General features: G+C 38.2%; 1 protein-coding gene across 1 annotated transcript in view; it reads left to right on the top strand.

The window, feature by feature from the left end:
• Pspc1 (paraspeckle component 1) overlaps positions 1 to 20,238 on the top strand; it is a 61,990-nt gene that overhangs the window by 7,643 nt on the left and 34,109 nt on the right. The window contains exons 2-5 of the mRNA XM_010633815.2: positions 2,362 to 2,663; positions 13,442 to 13,537; positions 15,320 to 15,516; positions 20,021 to 20,105. Of these exons, the coding sequence (XP_010632117.1) occupies positions 2,362 to 2,663; positions 13,442 to 13,537; positions 15,320 to 15,516; positions 20,021 to 20,105 (680 nt within the window). The remainder of the gene's footprint in view (positions 1 to 2,361; positions 2,664 to 13,441; positions 13,538 to 15,319; positions 15,517 to 20,020; positions 20,106 to 20,238) is intronic.

Here is a 20,238-nt window from a genome sequence, read left to right as displayed (position 1 = left end):
TCTGCTAGTTCCCGTGCTACTGAGGATTTGTTATAAAGACTTTTCCTATGCCAATGTCTTCCAGAGTTCTGCCTAACTTACCTTCCAGCAAGTTTAATGTTTCTGTTTTAATATTTAGATCTTTAATCCATTTGGAATTTAATTTAGTGCATGGCGAAAGATAAGGGTCTAATTTTAATCTGTGGCAGGTTGCCATCGAGTTTTTCCAACACCATTTATTAAAGAGGCTATCTTTCCTCCACTGAGGATGGTCAGCTCCTTTGTCAAAGATGAGGTAGCTGAGTACATCTGGGTTTGTTTTTGTGTCTTCCAGTCTGTTCCACTGATCCTCAGGCCTGTTTCTTTGCCAGTACCATGCTGTTTTTATCACAATGGCTTTGTAGTATAGTTTCAAATTGGGAATTGTTATACCTGGCAAAAGGCAAAGATTTTAAGTGTACTGGTTAGTGAGTTTTTACAGATGTGTACATTTGTTTGACTTAAACTCCTGCAAAAATATAGAGCATTATTATTATTGCCCCGTGGAATTTCTTCTCAGTTCTACCTGATGGTGTTTTGTTTGTTTGATTTTTCTGGAACTGGGTATCGAACTCAGGACCTTGCAGGCACAGCGCTACTGAGCTAAATCCCCAATTTAGTAAGACCCTGTTTCAAAATAAAATGTTAAAAATTGGGGATTATAGCTCAGTGGTAGAGCACCACTGGATCATTCCCCTTTATTGGGGAGTGGTGTTGAGAGGAAAGAGCTTTTGTGATGTTAAGACATTTTTAAGATACTGTATTTGTATTCTTCTTATATAAACATGTAAAGCCTCTCTTCAGTACTTGGAAATCCTGCAGCACAGTGAAAAAGAACATTGCTTTATTAAATTTAACAGTTTGTTATTTATTGTCTTAGATGCCTGTATTCTATACAGCAGTCAACGCCCCCACCAATCAAACCTGTGCTTGCTCACTAGGCAAGTGATCTACCAATGACGTATTCTCCATCCTTTTTTGTTTTGTTGGTACCAGGGGTTGAACTCTGGATCTTGTGCTTGTGAGGCAGGCAACAAAACCACTAAGCTAAGTCCCTGGCTTCTCCATCTTCTTACTCTATATCAGTGTTGAATTGTTGAGGTAAAAAGGTACTCATGGTTTTAGCAACGAACATATTTTCTAGTTTATAAGTGCTTATATCACTTGTTTCTTTCTGTAGTGGAAAGAACTGTTACAATCTATGAATATGTGCACTTGGTTTTCTCCATTTGATAGTGCAATCCATGCAGGTATTTTAGGAGAAATGATTAACGGGACCTAATAGTAGTTTTTACAGATAATATAGAATAAGAATTACATAAAAAGGAAAAGAGATTTTTCTGACTGTGGAGAGGTAGATATTTTGTTGGGGTTTTGTTTTTGTTTTTGTTTTTTTGGTGCCGGGGATAGAACTCGGGACCTTGCACTTGCAAGGCAGGCAGTGGAACCACTGAGCTAAATCCCTGGCCTGAGAGGTAGATATTTTGTTAAAATACCTTTCCTCCTTCTTCCCCCTTCCCCCTTCTCCTCTCTTCCCCCTCTCTTCCTCTCTCCCTCTCTCTTCATTCTGTAGCCCAGGCTGGTCCCAAACTCACAGTAGTCCTCCTGCCTCAGCCTCCTGAGTACTGGGATTACCGTGTGCCGCACTATTCCAGCAAGATATCAGTACTAAAAACATACAAGATATAAAAAAATTTTTCTTTGGGTCAGGGATTCTGCTCAGTGGCACTGCACCTGCCTTGCAAGCCCAAGGTCCTGAGTTTGATCGCCAGTAACAAATAAAAATTATTCTTTTCTTGATACTTTCTACTAATTTGGCACTTGATCGCAAAAAATAATTTGTGTGGCTGGGGATTTAGCTCAGTGGGGCTGCCACCTGCATTGCAAGTACAAGGTCCCAAGTTTGATCCCTGGTACCTGGAAAAAAAATTGTGTTTTAATATATGGGAGGTTTTGAAAAGATACTGCTTTGGGGCTGGGGATTTAGCTCAGTAGTTCTGCTGCCTGCCTTGCAAGCACAGGGACCCCAGTTCAATCCCCAGTACCAAAAAAAAAAAAAAAAGATACTGTTTTGGTATTTAATAGCTAGTAACTTGTGTATGAGCAGTTTAAGTGATGATTTTTAACTTTTAACAGCATAACCTGTTGGAACTTTTTACATAAAATGTTTATAAATATCTTTGAATAGCTAAGAGATAGCACATGATTCCAAAGTTGAAAGAGAAACAAAAGGACTTGGTCATGCATTTCTGAAACCTGTCTAGTTCTCCCTAGAAGCAAAACACTGTTTTGATTTTTGTTTTGTTACTGTCTTTAAAAAATGATTTTTTTTCTTCTAAAAAGGAATCCAGAACACTGGCTGAAATCGCAAAAGCAGAACTGGATGGCACCATTTTGAAGAGCAGACCCCTTCGAATTCGCTTTGCTACACATGGAGCAGCTCTAACTGTCAAGAACCTTTCTCCAGTTGTTTCCAATGAGCTTCTAGAGCAAGCATTTTCCCAGTTTGGCCCAGTAGAGAAAGCCGTTGTGGTTGTGGATGATCGTGGTAGAGCTACGGGAAAAGGTTTTGTAGAATTTGCCGCAAAACCTCCTGCACGAAAGGCTCTGGAGAGGTGTGGTGATGGGGCGTTCTTACTAACAACGTAAGTTTTTTGATATTTTTCTTTGGTCTTGTTACATATGGGCTTCTCTTTGTTTGGGAATTCTCTTCTTCCTGCAGTTCATACTGTCTTGTTATGGTAAGTAGCTACTGAGTGAATACTCAGTGATTGTGATTAAAGATTTTTTTTTGAGACAGTCTTGCTCTGTAATTCAGGCTGGCCTTGAATTTTTGTTCTTTGTTCACATAGAGTTAGGAGTTATGTAAAGTAACCCTTTAAGAAATTTGGAGTTAGGGGCTGGGGATTTAGCTCAGGGGTGCTGTACCTGCCTCGCAAGTGCAAAGTCCTGAGTTGATCCCCAGTACTAAAAAAATTTTTTTTGAAGCCAGGTGTTTGATACATTTGTGTAATTCTAGCAATCCAGAGGCTGAGGCAGGAGAATTGTGGGTTGAGGGCTAGCTTGGACTACAGAATGAGACCACATCTCAAAAAAAAAAAAAAAAAAAAAAAAAAAAAAAAAAAAAAAAAAAAAAAAAAAAAAAAAGCTGTGTTGCCACATGCCACCAGGCACTCTGGGAGGCTGAAGCAGGAGGATCATAAATTCAAGCCCAGGCAGTTTAGTGACTGGGCAGCAACCCCAGCCTGTTTGTTTTGATTTATTGTGCTACTGGGGATTGAAACCATAGCCTCATACAATACCACATTTGTAGGCTCCCCCTACCCTGTTTTTTTTTGAGATAGTGTCTCACTATGTAGTTCAGTTCAGACTGGCCATGAACTCTGTGTAGTTCAGGCTGGCCTTGACCTGGTGATGATCCTCCTGTCTCAGCCTCACAAATGCTGGGATTACAAGTGTGCCTCACCACGCCTGGCACTATTTTTAATTTTGAGACAGGATCTGGCTAAATTGCTACTTTGGGCATACTAGCCTCACACTTACTTGCATTTGAGAACCTTCTCCCTCATGCCTCTACATAGCCTGGATTGTGGCCTGTAGCACTAGGCACCACTAAAAGATTTTATATTTTACAAAGTTCATTGAAAGTATGACTCTTCCCTTTTTACCAAAATTAGAACTCTAGAGAAAAGTAGAGCTGGGAAGTAGCTCAGTAATAGAGCACTTACCTAATGTGTATCAGGTCCTGGATTCATTGCCCATAACTGCCAAAAAAATTAAAAGTCTGTACTCTTTTCTGTTTTATTGATCATATGTCTATTTCAAACTTTGAAATCAGGTAGTATAAATCATCCAAATTTTTCTTCCTTCCTTTCATTTTTCTTTTTGTACTAGAGATTGAATGCAGAATCTTCGTATGAGTTACATCCCCAGCTATATTTCTTTTGAAAGAGGTTATTGCTAAATTGCCTAGCCTAGGCTGGCCTTGAACTTGGTATCCTCCTGCCTCAGCCTCCTAAGTAGCAAGGATTATAGGTGTGTGCCGTCTTACCCAATTCAGTGTCTTTCTGCCTGCCTGCCTTCTTTTCTTTCTCTTTCTCCTTCTCTCTCTCTTCCCTTCCTTCCTTCCTTCCTTCCTTCCTTCCTTCCTTCCTTCCTTCCTTCCTTCCTTCCTGTTTTGCTTTGCTTTGCTTTTCCTTTCCTTTCTTTTCTTTTTTCTTTTTTTGCAGTACTGGGAATGTGCTTGCAAGGCAAGCACGGTGCCACTGAGCTAAATCCCTAGCCCAATTTCTTTTTTTAAATCTGGTACCAGGTATCGATAGCACGGTGCCACTGAGCTAAATCCCTAGCCCAATTTCTTTTTTTAAATCTGGTACCAGGTATCGATAGCACGGTGCCACTGAGCTAAATCCCTAGCCCAATTTCTTTTTTTAAATCTGGTACCAGGTATCGATAGCACGGTGCCACTGAGCTAAATCCCTAGCCCAATTTCTTTTTTTAAATCTGGTACCAAGTATCGATCTTAGGACCTTGCACCTGTGAGGTAGGCAGCGGCACCACTGAGCCCACCCTGTTCATTTTTGGTTTTGAAGGAAGAAGAGTCTTGATATATGCAGCTCAGGCTAGCCTTGACTTACTGTGTAGCCAAGGCTATAGCCACACTTGCAAAGATCCCCATGCCTCAACCTCCCGAGTGCTGGGATTATAGGTATGCACCACTACGCCTGGCTTCTTTTTTGGGTATTGAGACACATTCTTGCTAAGTTACTGGAACTCGAGTCCAGTTTGCAGTCCTCCTGTCTCAGCTTCCCAAGTAGCTGAGATTATAGTCATGCACCAGAACAATTGTCTTTTACAGTCATGCAGCACAATGATTGGCTTTAACTTTTATTTTTTTTGGTGTACTAGTGATTGAACTGAGGGCCTCATGCATGCGAGGCAAATGCTGTACCACTGAGCTACATCTTCAAAGTGAAGTTTTTAAAATATTAAAGGTTCTGCATAGTATTTCCTTATACCTAGGCCAGATTTAACTGTTCCTCTGTTTTGTTTTGTGTTTTGGTACCAGGAATCAAACTCAGGACCTTGCGTTTGCGAGGCAGGCACAGTGCCACTGAGCTACATCATCGGCCTTTTTTCCTCTGTTATTAAGCATTTAGGTTGTTTCCCTTTTTTGCTGTAATAAGTAAACTGATAATAAACATTATGTAATGTTTAGTAATTCTTTGTTTCCTAGTTACAGATTTTTTTTTCTTTTGAAAAGGCGTAAATAATTCACCTTACTTTTATTGTATAAAAACACCATATAGTAGGTACAGCTGAGCCCTGGATCCTGTGCACAAAGCTTCTGTTGTTCACCTTTGTGAAATGTTGAAGTCATGATAGGGTGACATGGTTTACATGGTCTTTTCCCAGAGGTTAGGGATTAAGGGTGAGGCAGCTATAGGTTTTAGGGATAGGTTATGGATGGCTTGGTGAAGTTACCTGGGGGAATAGCAGTATAGCCCCTGGCCAAATTGCTAGCAGTTGTTGATAGTGGCCCTGCTGGCAGCTTCTTGGGGGTTTAGATGATCCAGTGCCTCCTGGGGATGAGACACACCAGCAAGGAGTCAAGAAGACAGCAGCTCATCACCTTGTAAGGGATGGGACAGGTTTGCTGCTGTTACTTCTTGCAGTACTCTTGCCACACAGCAACAATGGAGAGTTTGCTCAGCCAGGATTATGACTTTCTACATGGTGATGGCTACCATCTTGGAGCACTTAACACTAGCATAGCCAGGCTGGTTTCGTGTGTGACAAATGCCTTGAACCTGATCAGCTAGCCACGGAGGTTCTGCTTTTGTATGGGCATAATGTTCAAAACATCGCCCTTGAGGGACATCTGTAAAAAAATGAATAATTTTCAACTACTTGCTAGGCAAGGAGAATAGATATCTTTTTAGGAACTTGATCTTCATGTCCTTGACCATGCAACCCAGTCTGGTGACAGGGATCTCTGGGAGCTGTGTACCCCTGGCTCCCAGGTAAAAATTTATTTCAGAATTTCATTGGCAGAAGCTTTTAAATTGTTTCTTTTTAACAAACTGAATTTTGGTAGACTAAATTTGTTAGAAAGTCAAGAATTCAGGAACCCAAATTAATTGTAAATGTAACTTTGAAGAAAACTTTTTGGTTTATAAATTATTCATGAACAATGTCCTGGGACCTGGTTGCTGCTCTTGCAGAGAACCATAGACTGGCTGGCTTATAAACAACAAAAATTTTTTACAGTTTAAGTGGCTGAAAAGCCCAGTGTCAAGGTGCTAGTGTCTAGGGACAACCCCTTTCTGATTCATGGGCAGGCTGATTCTCATTTCTTTACTGGCAGAATGGATGAGGGACCTCTGAGTCTCTTTTGTAAAGGTACGAATCCCATTCATGGGACCTCCTGGTCTAATAATCTAAGTATTTTTCAGAAGACAAGTTAGAGTACTATTACATGAAGGATTACGTTCTGTGTGAAGTTATTTTTCTCTTTGTTTTGAGACAGGGTCTTGATATATATCCCAGGTTGGACTCAATCTTGTGATCTTCCTACTTCAGCCTCTCAATTGCTAGGATTATAGGTGTGTAGTATGCCTGGCTCAATATATGAATTTTTATTTAGGATTTTTTTATAACATCTCACTATGTAGTTCGGGCTGGCCTTGAACTCACTATGTAGCCCAGGCTTCGCTGGAACTCATGTGGCTCTTCCTACCTCAGCTTCCTGAGTGCTCAAAATAATGAATTTTTGAAGGGATGCAAACATTCAGTCTGTAGCAAGAAGTAACCCTTTAACCTCTTTCGTGTTATAACTGTTATTATTATTATTTTATTATTATTATATTTTTGGGGGGGTACTGGGGATCAAACTCAGGACCTTGAGCTTGCAAGGCATGTGCAATGCCACTGAGCTAAAGCCCCAACCTTATAACTGTTACTTTAATGTGATTCATTCTTTTTATTGTTTGCTAATTTTATTTTATTTTTTTATTTTTGGTGGAAGTGGGGATTGAATGCAGGGCCTTAGCACTTAGCTATATCCTCACCCCCCCACCCTCTTCTTTGGTACTGGGGATCAAACTCTGGACCTTAAGCTTGCAAAGCAGGCGGCAGCATCCCTGAGCTAAATACCCAACCCTGTTCTCAACCCTTTTTTAAATTTTTTGTTTTATTTTGAGGCAGGGTCCTGCTGAGTTGTTAAGTTGCCCAGCTTGGCCTGGATCTTTTTTTTTTTTTTCCCCATTAAGTTTATTAGTACATTTAATGCAAACAATATAGTTACCTTTATCATTGGGATCTTGTACTTTTACATGTCTCGGTTCCTATTTTTCCCCATAGACCTGCCTTCCCTTCACCCCCTTTACCCTTCCCTATTTACAAAGACTTTGTTTCCTTTTTTTTTTTTCTTTTTTTCACATTTTTGGCCTGTATCTTTTTTTTTTTTTTCAGACTCTCAGTATATTGGGATTACAGGTGTGTGCTACATCACTTGGCTGCTCATTTCATTTTTATTAATTTTAGAAGGAAGATAATTATTTCCCATACCAATTCTGTCTCATTCTTGTTTGTTTGTGTGAGTTGTGGGTGTGTTTATTTTTTTTGAAACCATCTTATTTTGTAGTTCAGGCTGGCCTTGAACTCACTGTGTAGCGCAGGCTGGCATCCACTTTGTGGTAATGAATCCTGCCTGCTGCAACCTCCTGATTGCTGGATTTATAGGCATAAGACACGATGCCTGGCTTGGTTCTTTGAAATAGGATCTTGCTATGTAACCCATGCTAGTCTTGAACTCTCAGATGAGATCCTCCTGCCTCAGCATCCTGAATTCTGCGATGGCACATGGGCACCAACTTGCCTGCCTTGTTTTGTTTTTTTTTTTTTTTTTGAGACAGGGTTTCAGTATGTAGTTTAAACTTGCCTTGAACTTACTACATAGCCCAGGCTTACCTTGAACTTGTGGTTTGTCCTCTGTGCTAGGAATATAGGTATGCACCATGCCATGCCTGGCCTTCTATTCTCTTTCTGACTCCTTGTTGTGTTTCTGTGTCTTCTGATTCAGAGAAGATATTTGTGGCTTTGACAATTTTTAATATTGATAGCTAGATATTTAAATATTTTTTTATTAATACAGGTAAATTGAAACAAATGTTTTTGTATCAGCAAAGATTTAAAACTACATGTAGAAAAAGCTGGATTCAGTGATGTGCATCTGTAGTTCCAGATATTTGGGAAGCAGAAGCAGTAAGATTGTTTAAGCCCAGGAATTCAGGGATATCCTGGAGAACATAGCAAGATGGTCTTTTATTTAACAACAAAAACAAAATATCACAGTGAGTGAGAGTAATGCTACATGAAATTTTCTATTTTATGTTTGGAAAGGATTTAGGTAGTAAGTATTAAAACCTTAAGATTCTTTAGCTCAGTATAATAGAAATATTTAAAGTAAGTAATTTTACTTAAATGTTGGAGCATCACTTTATTTCCGATTTAACAATTCAATGTTTTGGATAAATGAATAGAGAGTTGATGAGGGAATAAAAAATACTGTTAATTTTTACACAGTTATTTCCCAAAGAATATTACAAATTTATTTTTTTCTGCTAGAGATTGAGTTCATGGTCTCATACATGCTAGGCAAAGTGCTTTACTTAAGCTACATTTTGATCCAATAATTTTTTTTCTTTTTAAAAGGAAGATAACAGATATAAAGTACACTGTTGTTTGCCATTGGTTCAGGATAGGAAAAAAATAGGGAGTTAACTGCTAATGGAGTCAGGGTTTCTTTCTTGGACCATGAAAATATGATATACAACTGTTCTATAATTAGATTTTGGTGATGGTTTTGCATAATAAAAACCAGTGACTTGTACATTTACAAGGATGAATTTTATGGTGGTTAGTTACACCAGTTTTATGGTGGTCAGTATTTAATAAAAACAAAACTAAGCAAACTAACTCTGCATTTAGTACAACAGGACTTTCGTCTATATAAAGATGCTGTGAACTGTTCTGGGTTTATTTTTTGCCTCCATGCATCAAACCATTGAGGTATAGGCCCAGCCCCTGCTAGCTTGCTTGTTTGCTTTCTCTTTTCCTATTTTGTCCCTTGCTTTTGTACTGGTGATTGAATCCAAGGGCCTAGCACTCAGTGAGCTACATCTCCAGCCCTTTTTTTTTTTAGTTTTTAGTTTTTATTTTGAGAAAAAGTCCTGCTAAATTTCCTAGTCTGGGTTTTAATTTGTGATACTCCTTCTTCAGCCTCCCAGAGTGATGTGATTATAGGTGTGTGCTCATTTTCTGTAAATGAAACGTCAATTTAACAAGTAAAATAACAAAAGGATACAAAGGTGGTATTGTTACAGGTATTCCAAGTGTTCCAAGTATTGTGTTAAAAATGAACTGGTTAGAAAAAAAGAGGAAAGAAAAATGCAAAAACTTCAGTGGAAGTTATATTTGGTTAGTGTGTTTACAGATGTATCATATTGGGGCTTCAAGACTACCTCCAAGTTTGGTGAATTAATATAATGCATCAGCAGGTTTCAGCGTATACATAGTATTCCCTTTAAGATTTATTACAATGAAAAGACAGTATCAGCAAAGGGAAAAGTTGTACGAGTATAGTCTAGATGAGCTAGTGCAGTCTCCAAGAGTCCTTTTCCATTGGAATCATGCTCAATATTCTTAAATCATCCAATAAGGAGAAGGTGGGAAAAAAAAAAGAAGGCAAGACAACAGATATATATGGTTGTTCTACCATACTGGGGAAATTCTTCTGAGTGTATATGTATGGTGTTAGTCATGAAATTTACCTGCAGTTTAGGCTTCCAAAATGAAACAGTCCCAAAAGGTTTAATCACATTGTGCTAATAGTTCAAAGCACAGAAGACCAGCCTCATGAGGTAGGCCCATGGAATGGCAAGTCACAGTTCTGCCCTTTTTAACTCTATTCTGCTTGCAAGTGATCTATTATTTGTGTACTTTTTCCATTTATACTCATGTTTGAAAGGGATCGCTTTTTATTTGTTTTATCACTTATCATTCTATTAAAGAAGTTATTCCTAGACTTTAAAAAAAATTCCTTTTGCTGGACGTGGTAGCACATGCCTATAATTGCAGCATTTGTGAGGCTGAGGTGGGAGGAGAGCTGTGAGTTTGAGGCCAGTCTGGGCTACATAATAAAATCAAGGCCAGTTTGAGCTGTGTAGCAAGACTATGCCTTAAAAAAACAACCAATCCCTCCCCATGAACACTACCTTTAGTAAAAACGGTGTTATAATAATTTCTTTTTTTTTGGTACTGGGAATTGAACTCAGGTCCTTGTGCTTGTGAGGCAGGCAGCGAAACTGACCATTTTTAATTACTTGTAAGGACCAGTATTTTCTATTTATTTTGTACAGGTCTACCAAAGAACAACAACAAAAATCAGAGCAACTTTTAATTTTTTCTCTCCTAAATGATACTGGGTTCTGGGTTGCTTCCTTGTCCTATGAAGTTAGATTTTAGGTTCTTTTCTCAGACAGAGAATTGAACAAAAATTTCAGTACACCTATAAATGAAAGTGAAATGAAAAAGATGGGTGAATGGGGCAGAAGGTGTAGCTCAGTGGTAGAGCACTTGCCTAGAATGTGAGTCTTTGGGTTTGATTCTTCATCAGTGTAAAAAAAAAAAAGTTTTTTTTTTTTGTTGTTGTTTTTTGAGACAGGGTCTCACTATGTAATTGAGACGACCTGGAGCTTACCATGTAGCCCAGGCTGGTCTCGAACTCACAGTGATCCTTCTGCCTCAACCTCTGGAGTGCTGGGATTACAGGCGTGCGCCACCACGCCCAGCTTTTTAGTATAAAAATTTAAAAATCATTATATTAAAAGATAAGTGAGCAAATGGACAAAGGGAGACTATAGGAGTGGTGAAATCATAAATTTTCAACATATTAGAATATGTCCCAGTATACAAAAATAAGGTGGTACTGTAAGTACTTTCCTTGCAAATTACACATGCTCATGTTCTTCAGTCTTTTTGTACTGTACAATGTGATGAAGGTGGTTGTAACAACTTTGCCCACTTGTTAATGTGCTTGTTTATTTGTAGATTAGACTGGGTCTTATATAGACTGTGTTAGCCTGGAATTTGCTGTGTAGCCCATGCTGGCCTGGGACTCATGATTTTCCTGACTTAGCCTCCCTAGTGCTGGAACTACAGGCATGCACCACCACACTGGGCTACATGTGTCTCTTCAGAAATAGACTTGCAGGAACAGTGATACAGAGAGAGGCAGGGGAAAATGTAAATTTATATATATATTTTTTACTTTCCCTCCCCAAAGGCTCTACTTCCCTTCTCTAACATTTAAGAGTTGTCTAGTTATATGTTAAAAGATTAAAATATGTTTGAGCTGGGGATTTTACTCAGTGGTTTGGTGGCCTGCCTCGTAAGCGCAAGGACCCGAGTTCAATCCCCAGTACTAAAAAAAAAAACCCAAAATAAAATATGTTTGAGAGTGCAGAAATGCTCTTTTTTGGGGGGAGAGGGGACAGGATAGTTCAGGTTGGCCTTGAACTCATTGTGTAGCATAGACAGGGCTCAAATTTGCAGTGATTCTCTTGCCTCAACCTTCCAAATGTTGGGATTACAGGTGTGTGCTACCACACCTGGCCAGAGACAGTTTCCTGTTAAATTTATCATTTCCCTTGGCTGTATGTTGGTGTGTTTTGTTTTTGCTTTGTTTTATTGAGACGGGGTCTCATTGTGTAGACTGGCTGGCTCTCCTGCTTCAGACTCCCCAGTGCTGAGATTATAGGTGTGCGCCACTACCCCTGGCATCTTGGTATCATATTTTTAATCTTGTTATTTCCGAGTAAGAGTAATTAAGTTGTTCTGGGAGGCAAGTGATTTGCTTATGCTTAGTATGCTTCCTTTGTTGTTGTTGTTGTTGTTGCCAGCAGTTGAACTCAGGACCTTGCTCTTGCGAGGCAGGCAGCAGCACCACTGAGCTAAAATCCCCAGCCCTATGTTTATTTTTTTGGTACTTTTTTTCTTAATTTTCTTTGAGGGGCAGGGTTGGTCTTGTGTTATTGAACAGATACCCTCTTTCTGTCTTTGTTGATCTTTGCTCATGTGTAGCTCTCTTTATCTGGTCCTATTACCATTCTGATGTTTGTTGTCCTGCCCTGGCTTCCAATGGGTGAGTGATCCCTATGCTGTATTATCTTCATTTTGGCCCTCAGCATCTGAGAAGTACCAAATCCCCAAGTCATTTCTTTTTGGGTTCTACTCATTTTATCTGAGGTTTGTATAATCATTCTGCTTCCCCACAATAGTCTATCTGGTTTTAATTCTTTTTCTCCCTAAAATGTCTCCACTACCTCAGCAGTAATTTTTAAAAATCATTTTGTATCTTTTCTTCTAGTTAAAAGATCTGTTAATCTCTGGATATTTATGTGGAAAGAGAAGCTTTTGGAGTCCATAATCCATTTCCCCCTTCTATGTCTTCTGAAGCATCACTGTTTTGAATGAAGTATAGATTTTACTGTTGATTATATGATGAAGAGCTGATAGCAAAGAAAATTTTAATATCAGTATATTATCCATTCTATGTACCCCCCCCACCCCGACCTCCACAAACTCTCCCTTCTTCCTGTTTTACTTAGGAAAACTAAAAAAAAAAGGAGGATTTCTAGTCTTGTCTTTCAGCATCTAGGCTTCTCTCTCCCTTGTCTCCCACACTTATTGATTATTCTGTCTCCTGTCTGCCCTCCTCTTGTGCTTGGCTGATACCGTTTAAGTTTCATTTTAGGCTTTAACATTTTTAAGAAAGACTTCCAAACTATATACTAGGAGAGTTGAAGGTGGGCAGAGATGGGTGATTCAGTTGTAGGGAGTGGGAATGATAGACCATATACTTAAAATACAAGTTAGATATGCATTTTTTGTCTTAGGATTTGAACTCAGAGACTCAGGCTTGTCAGGCAGGCACTACATTGCTGAGCCTGTTTTTGTTTTTTGAGACAGGGTCTCACAGAGTTCTTACCTTGAATGTCTTGTGTAGCCTGGGCTGGCCTTGAGCTCTTTGAAATCTTATGTCTCAGTTTTCTGAGTGTTGGGATTATAGGCAAATGTTACCATGCCTGGCATATTGTTTTTATTATACTTTTAAAAAGTTAACTAGAGTTGTCTTACTGGTTTATAATTGACTTGAATACTTCCCTGTTTTTGGTTTTGACATTTACCGATGTCTGGCTCAGCAAATGTTTATTGACTAATTTTATGAGTAATATATTTCTAAGATATTTTTCTCAACTGAGACATTTTCCATGTATTTTTATTGTCAAATGTTAGTAGAACAGTGCTAATTCTAGGCACCATGTTAATACTTGCTAATGCCTTTATGCCTCTTATATAGGACCCCTCGTCCTGTCATTGTGGAGCCTATGGAGCAGTTTGATGATGAAGACGGCTTGCCAGAGAAGCTAATGCAGAAAACTCAGCAATATCATAAGTAAGATTTTTTAATAGAGATGTTTTAGAAATTTGCTATTGGAGTGTTTATTGCATCACATTTGTTAAATATTACTGGATTATAAAGTTTTAAAGTATAGGTAAAACAATTTTGCTTAGAATAATTTCTACTTTCATAATGTACTGTACTTGGCAGAAAAAAATGACATGTAGGTAATGTGGAAATACTCCTTTAGTTATTTTACTTATGTGTATTGTAATTTAAAAGGTTTTCAGTGGGTGTGAGCAGAGAGGTCCTAGTAAGGTGAAAGCGTCTTAGAGATTATAGAAAAATTCCTTTTTTCACCAATTGCCGTTTTAATTTAGTATTATACAAATACATTTACATAGTTGCCTGGGTGTAAATATATTGCTTTTGTAACTAGTCACTTGAGTTCCTCTGTGCCATGCCCTATTGTAGTTGCTGCAGTGCAGTTGCATAAGTGGTTTGATGCATCTGGAATTTAGAAGAGAGATCTCAGCTAAAGTTACCAATGTGCAATAGAAAGCTAAGTTACAAGGCTGAACTTTGAGCCTTGGTATACTTCAGTGTGTTGAAGATGATCAGAAGGTATCCAGAAAGGATACCTTTGAGGGAGCAGAGCAGCCATGAGTAGGGTGAACAGCCAGGAAGTAGGCTGAGTAAGGGAAGAAGGATGAATAGTAAGCAATATGTTGTATTTCATAACCATTTTAATATCTCTTGTAATGCTATTTTTCAATGACTTTTGTTTTCTGTTCATTAAACTTTTTCTTCATTATCTTATCATTACAAATATGAAATACAGTATTCTTTTGGATTCAATAATCAGATAACTACAAAGGTGTTTTTAGAAGTGAAATTTACAATAAAAGCTTTTTTTCTTTTTACCATGTACTGGGGATTGAATCCCCAGGCCTTCACACTTAGCTGTATCCCCATCCATTTTTTTTTTTTTACTTTGATACAGGATCTCATTAAGTTGTTTGGGCTGGGCTGAAACTTGAGATCTTCTTGCTGGAGTTACAGGTGTGCACTTTTTAAAAAAAAAAAAAAATTTGTTGAGCTAAGCATGATGGTGCATGCCTGTAATCCCAGCACTAGAGAGTTGATCAGGAGGATCACTGTGAGTTTGAGGCCAACTTAGTGAGTTCAAGGCCAGCCTCGACTACATAGTGAGACCCTGTCTCACCCCCCCAAAATATCCAAGATGTGTGTGTGTGTGTGTGTGTGTGTGTGTGTGTATTTTTAATATTTAATATATGATGTGCCAGATACTGGGCTGTATACTTGAGGTATAACAGTTGATAGACATAGTTGATGTCCTCATTGAATTTATAATTTAGCAAGGGAAATGTTAAATAACAAGTATAGTAAGTTAGACCTTTATTTTTTGGCTCAGCCAGTTAACTTGGCACACAACAAATAGTAGCTACTTTTATTATTTTAAAAAATAACTGTAATTTTGTTTAACTGAGGACACATTTGAATCATATTTTCTAGAGTCCCTTATGTATAATAGTTGAGTGAAAACCAGGAAAGCCTCACTGGCAGTAGTACTGAGGGGAATACAGTTTGTATCATTAGATTTTGTAGCTTTGAATTGTTTGCTTTGCTTAGGGTAGTTGGGCGTACTTGAGGAATTTCTCAAAGTCAAGCAGTATTGCTGTGAAATGAATCAATCATCTGGCTGCCTGACAAAGAGCCTTGAATAGGATAATTGCTCAATAAATGTTGTTATATTATGTTGCTTTTGTTTACCTTTTAAGCATGCATTTTAATGTATTTTTAATGTAAATTTAGGGAAAGAGAACAGCCACCACGCTTTGCTCAACCTGGGACATTTGAATTTGAGTATGCATCTCGATGGAAGGCTCTTGATGAGATGGAAAAGCAGCAGCGTGAGCAGGTTGATAGAAACATCAGAGAAGCCAAAGAGAAGCTGGAGGCAGAAATGGAAGCAGCTAGGCACGAACACCAGTTAATGCTAATGAGGCAAGGTAAAAAACAGGCTTTCATATAGATGTAGTACGATTTTTTTTTCCTGTTGTGGTTCATGTGTCTGATACGTATTACTACTAATTTAGGAATTTAGAGACAAAGTCAGAACTCAGCATATTAGAAATAACATCTCCCCTTTCTGAGATAACTGTAAAAAAAACATGAACTCATTACATGTTGAATATATATTAACCTGTAATACGAGTTGAATATCAAGTACAGGTTGAATGTCAAAAATGCTTGGGACCAGAAGTGTTTCAGAATTTGAAATTTGGGATTTCAGTTTTTTGGATCCAGGTTGTTCACTCATACATTTTACCTATATAAGTACTATTATTAGAGGTAATTCAAGATGTTATGTTTTGCCTATAGGAAATATGTGATTCTTCTAATGAAAAGCAACTGGACAATTTTTTTTGTTTGTTTGTTTGTTTTTTGTTTTTTTGAGACAGGGTCTCACTACGTAGTTGAGACTGACCTGGAACTCATTAGCCCAGGCTGGTCTGGAACTCACAGTGATCCTCCTGCCTCAGCCTCCCGAGTGGTGGGATTACAGGCATGTGCCACCATGTCCGGCTCAACTGGACAATTTTTGATTGGGGTTGCGGTGGCATAAAACCATATATCAAGATTTTATTTTTTGGAAAGAACAATTGGGACAGGTATTGGCTATTAAAGGTTATTACTATGCACTGTGAGTGTACACATGGATAATTTGGTAGATATGAAAAAAATGTGTACAGATGGATATGGGGATTTAGAAAGAATAAGGTAGTAATAATCAAGATCATTTGAAACACTTGATCTCAGAACTCATTTCTGACCTTTCCTGGGCTTTTTTTTTTTGTACTGGGGATCAAACTGAGGACCTTGTGCTTGCAAGGTAGGCGCAGTACCACTGAGCTAAATCCCTGGCCCTTTTCCAGCTTTTTATACCTATCTATCTTTATTACTTGTTGCTATCACTGATCTTTTCCATTGTGTGATAGTTTTTTCTTTAAAATAATCATCTAAATACTGTGCCAGTTTCATGTCTGTGCACATGCATATGCACTGGGATGTAACCCAGGGCCTTGGTATGCTAGGCAAGGGCTCTACCACTGAGCTCTACCCTTAGCCCTGCTTCGTACTTCACCCTTAAGTGTTTTGTTTTTTAAAATTAGCATTTCAGTAAATATTTATCTTCTCAGCTTTCTCTAGAGATGAGAGCGCCACAGATTCCTGCCTGGGTTTCTACAGTAGCTTTCTGATGTTGGCCTTCTCTAAACTATTCTGTGTTCTAGTGCGACTGTTTTTATTTTTATTTATTTTGGTACTGGGGATCAAGCTCTGGACCTTCAGCTTGCAAGGCAGGTGGCGGAACCACTGAGCTAAATCCCCAGCCCCAGAACTACTATTTTTAAATCTTTATGTTATATTCTTCTTTCTTTAAAGATGAAGTATAGGTTTTTTTTCTTTCTCTTTTTTTTAAGAGACTGAGTTTATATAAACTGTTGATCCCCCTCCACCACCACAGGGTCTCATTGTGTAGCCCAGGTTGGCCTCAGACTCCTTTGTGATCCTCCTGCCTTTTGAATGCTAGGATTACAGGCGTGTGCTGACATGCTTGGCTACCAAGGGTTTTATTTTTGTTTTTATAACACAGGATCTTGCTAAGTAGTCCAGACTGACCTTGAACTTGTGATTCTCCTGGTTTATCCTTCCAAGTCCTGGGATTACTGGTACCACACACTTGCTTGTCTGTCTCTCCTTCTCTTCCCCCTTTTCCTTCTCCCCCCCGCTTCTCTTTTCTTTTCTTTTGACAGGGTCTCACTAGGTAGTTCAGGTGGGCCTTGAACTCACAGCAATCCTCCTGCCTCAGCCTCCTGAGTGTTGGGATTATAGGCATGTGCCACCATGCTTTATAATTGATTAAAAATCTTCTAGTGTCTTCTAATGTTGTTTTTATGGAGGATTCTGAAGTAATCTTGAATTTAAATCATACTTGCTATATTCTGTCTTTCTGTGTTTGTATTAAAAACATATTTTGGAGCCGGGCGTGGTGGCCCACACCTGTAATTAATCCCAGCACTCGGGAGACTGAGGTAGGAGGATCACTGTGAGTTCGAGACCAGCCTGGACTACATAGTGAGTTCCAGGTCAGTCTCAACTATATAGTGAGACCCTGTCTGAAACAAAACAAAACAAAACAAAACAAAACATATATCTCTCTCATAGGGCCGGGAATTTAGCTCAGTGGTGCCTCCACCTGCTCCACAAGCTCAAGGTCCCGAGTTCAATCCCCAGTACCCCCCAAAAAAAACTTCGTGTAGACTAATATTTCATCTTTTTTCTTGACTAGATAAATCTGTGTATTGAAAACATTTTTTCTAGAAATAATTGGTAGGTAAGAAAGTATATATTCAGTTTTTATGACATGCATAATATTAAAGAAAATAGTTCATTACAGTCTAGCAAATCAAACTTTAATGTGTTTAAATGAATTATAATTCCAAATTATAGCATGTCATTTGTTAGATAAGTATTTAAAATATTGCTATAGAAATAGTGCTGTAGCTGATGTCTTCACGTATGCCTTTGGATTAGTCTTAAAATTTTGTTGGTGTGATTTTCTAGATCAAAGAATAAAAACATGCCTCTAGTCAAGGTAGTCCCTATTTATCTGAGGGAAGCCTGAAACCAGGGATAGTAGTTAACAAATCCTATATATGACATGTGACTGAAAACCATGGAGAAAGTATAAATAAAAATATCACATTAAGAGACATTTTAGTATTAATCCCACTTGATATTTCTTCTTGGTTCAGACATGTCCATTGTTCTTGCCACTTTCTGAAGCAGTCCTGGAAGTCCTCTTTCATGAATCTGTTTTAGGAGGTGTGATCAAAAGTACAGTGAGTGCTGCTGCTGAGCACAATCCAAGGATAGGCAAACTTTTAAAAATGTTACACTATGTCCTCATGCATTATATTCATCTGATCTGGCACATGTAACTTCTGGCTTTTCCTCAAAGTCAAAATGTCCATGAAAGGTAAACATTTTGAATCAGTTAAGGATATTAGGAATCACCAGGGTTCTGGCTTTGGCCCATATATCACAGTAAACCCTTCTGGGTTTACACACTGGTCCCACAGTGTGTATTTTTATTTTTAAAGTTTCCTAGAGTCTAATCAATTGGGGATATATTTCAGAAATATGTAGCTGTGAAACAGATTTATCTTTGTATTCCTATTGAACTTTGTAATAGCTGGATAGCTAGGGTGCATTTATAATCTACTTGATCTTTATTCCCTTGGTGTATTTTCTATGTAGTTCAGGCTATTTCTAATGTTTACTTTGTTAGGGATTTGAGACAGTTTATGCTTGTTTTAGGTATTTCAGATAACTTGAAAATGATAATAAAAAAACAATAATTGTGCATTCAGAGCATTTTAATACTGTAATATATTTAAATATATGTACATATAATTTTATGATATTCCAGACCTTTTTGTCACATGCACAATTTGTATGCTACTTGGTTGTTTTTTTTTTTGTACTGGGGATCAAACTCGGGCCCTTTGACGCTTGTGAGGCAGGTTGCAAAACCACTGAGCCAAATTCCTGGCCCTGTGTACTACTTCTTAGATGTGCAGTACACATGTACTTTTATCTCCGTCTGGAATCCCAGTTTTTTGTTTTTGTGGTGCTGGGTATTGAATGCCTATCCTTGTGCCTGTTAAATACCTGCTCTGTCACTGAGGTATATCTCCTTTTTGATATGGCAGAAATTGATTATAGTGGGAATGTGTTTTTGGAGGTTTAAAGCAGTCTTGTTAACATTGAGGGTGGGATGTTGTTTGGGTTTTAATATAGTGATCTGTTTTGTTATTCCTGTTTTGTTTTTCTTTTTTTGAGACAGGGTCTCACTTTGTAGTTGAGACTGGCCCTGATCTCTCTGCAAGCTCCTATCTCAGGTTCTGAATACTGAATTACAGGAGTACACCACCATGCCTGGCTTAAATGCCCTTTGCTGGTTTTCCCAACACATTTTTTTAGACTTTGTGTTTCCTGCTGGAAAAAATTGTAATTTAAGGTTATAAATGAAAATGTGTTAATACAGTTATCATTTATTTTGTTTTTAATATGCTCCAGACTTTATTTCAAAAATTACTATCTATTTTATGTTCTAACCATAAAGATGAATTTTCTTACTCTGTAGACATGAAGGGACATGCCCAGAAAGGATATTAGTTTGATGAATTACCTACCTTAAAATCTTCATTGAAAAAGATTAGCAGAGGGCTGGTGCCTCCATGTGCCTCACAAGCGCAAGGTCCCAAGTTTGATCCCTGGTACCAAAAAAAAAAGGAGAGAAAGAAGGAAAGAAAAAGATTAACAGAGCAAAGGAGGAGTTAGGTGATGAGTATGAATAAGTTACTAAATATGTTGTTAGGAATACAGAATTTGTGATATAAAAGCAGAAGGAAATTAAAGATAATAATGTACAATCAATATTTTTAGATCTAATGAGACGTCAGGAAGAACTAAGACGCTTGGAAGAACTCAGAAACCAAGAGCTACAAAAACGGAAGCAAATACAACTTAGGTAAGAGAACATTATCATATTATAAACATGAATGTATACGTGCATGTGTAGAGTTTTCATTGTGTGTGTGTGTGTGTGTGTGTGTGTGTGTGTGTGTGTGTGTGTGTGTGTGTGTGTGTGTGTGTGTGTGTGT

This window comes from Fukomys damarensis, unplaced genomic scaffold, assembly GCF_012274545.1.
Source record: "Fukomys damarensis isolate Sample0158 unplaced genomic scaffold, DMR_v1.0_HiC HiC_scaffold_38, whole genome shotgun sequence".
Classification (NCBI taxonomy): domain Eukaryota; kingdom Metazoa; phylum Chordata; class Mammalia; order Rodentia; family Bathyergidae; genus Fukomys; species Fukomys damarensis.
The sequence above is the reverse complement of the archived record's forward strand: the minus strand, read 5'-3'. Positions and strand labels throughout refer to the sequence as shown.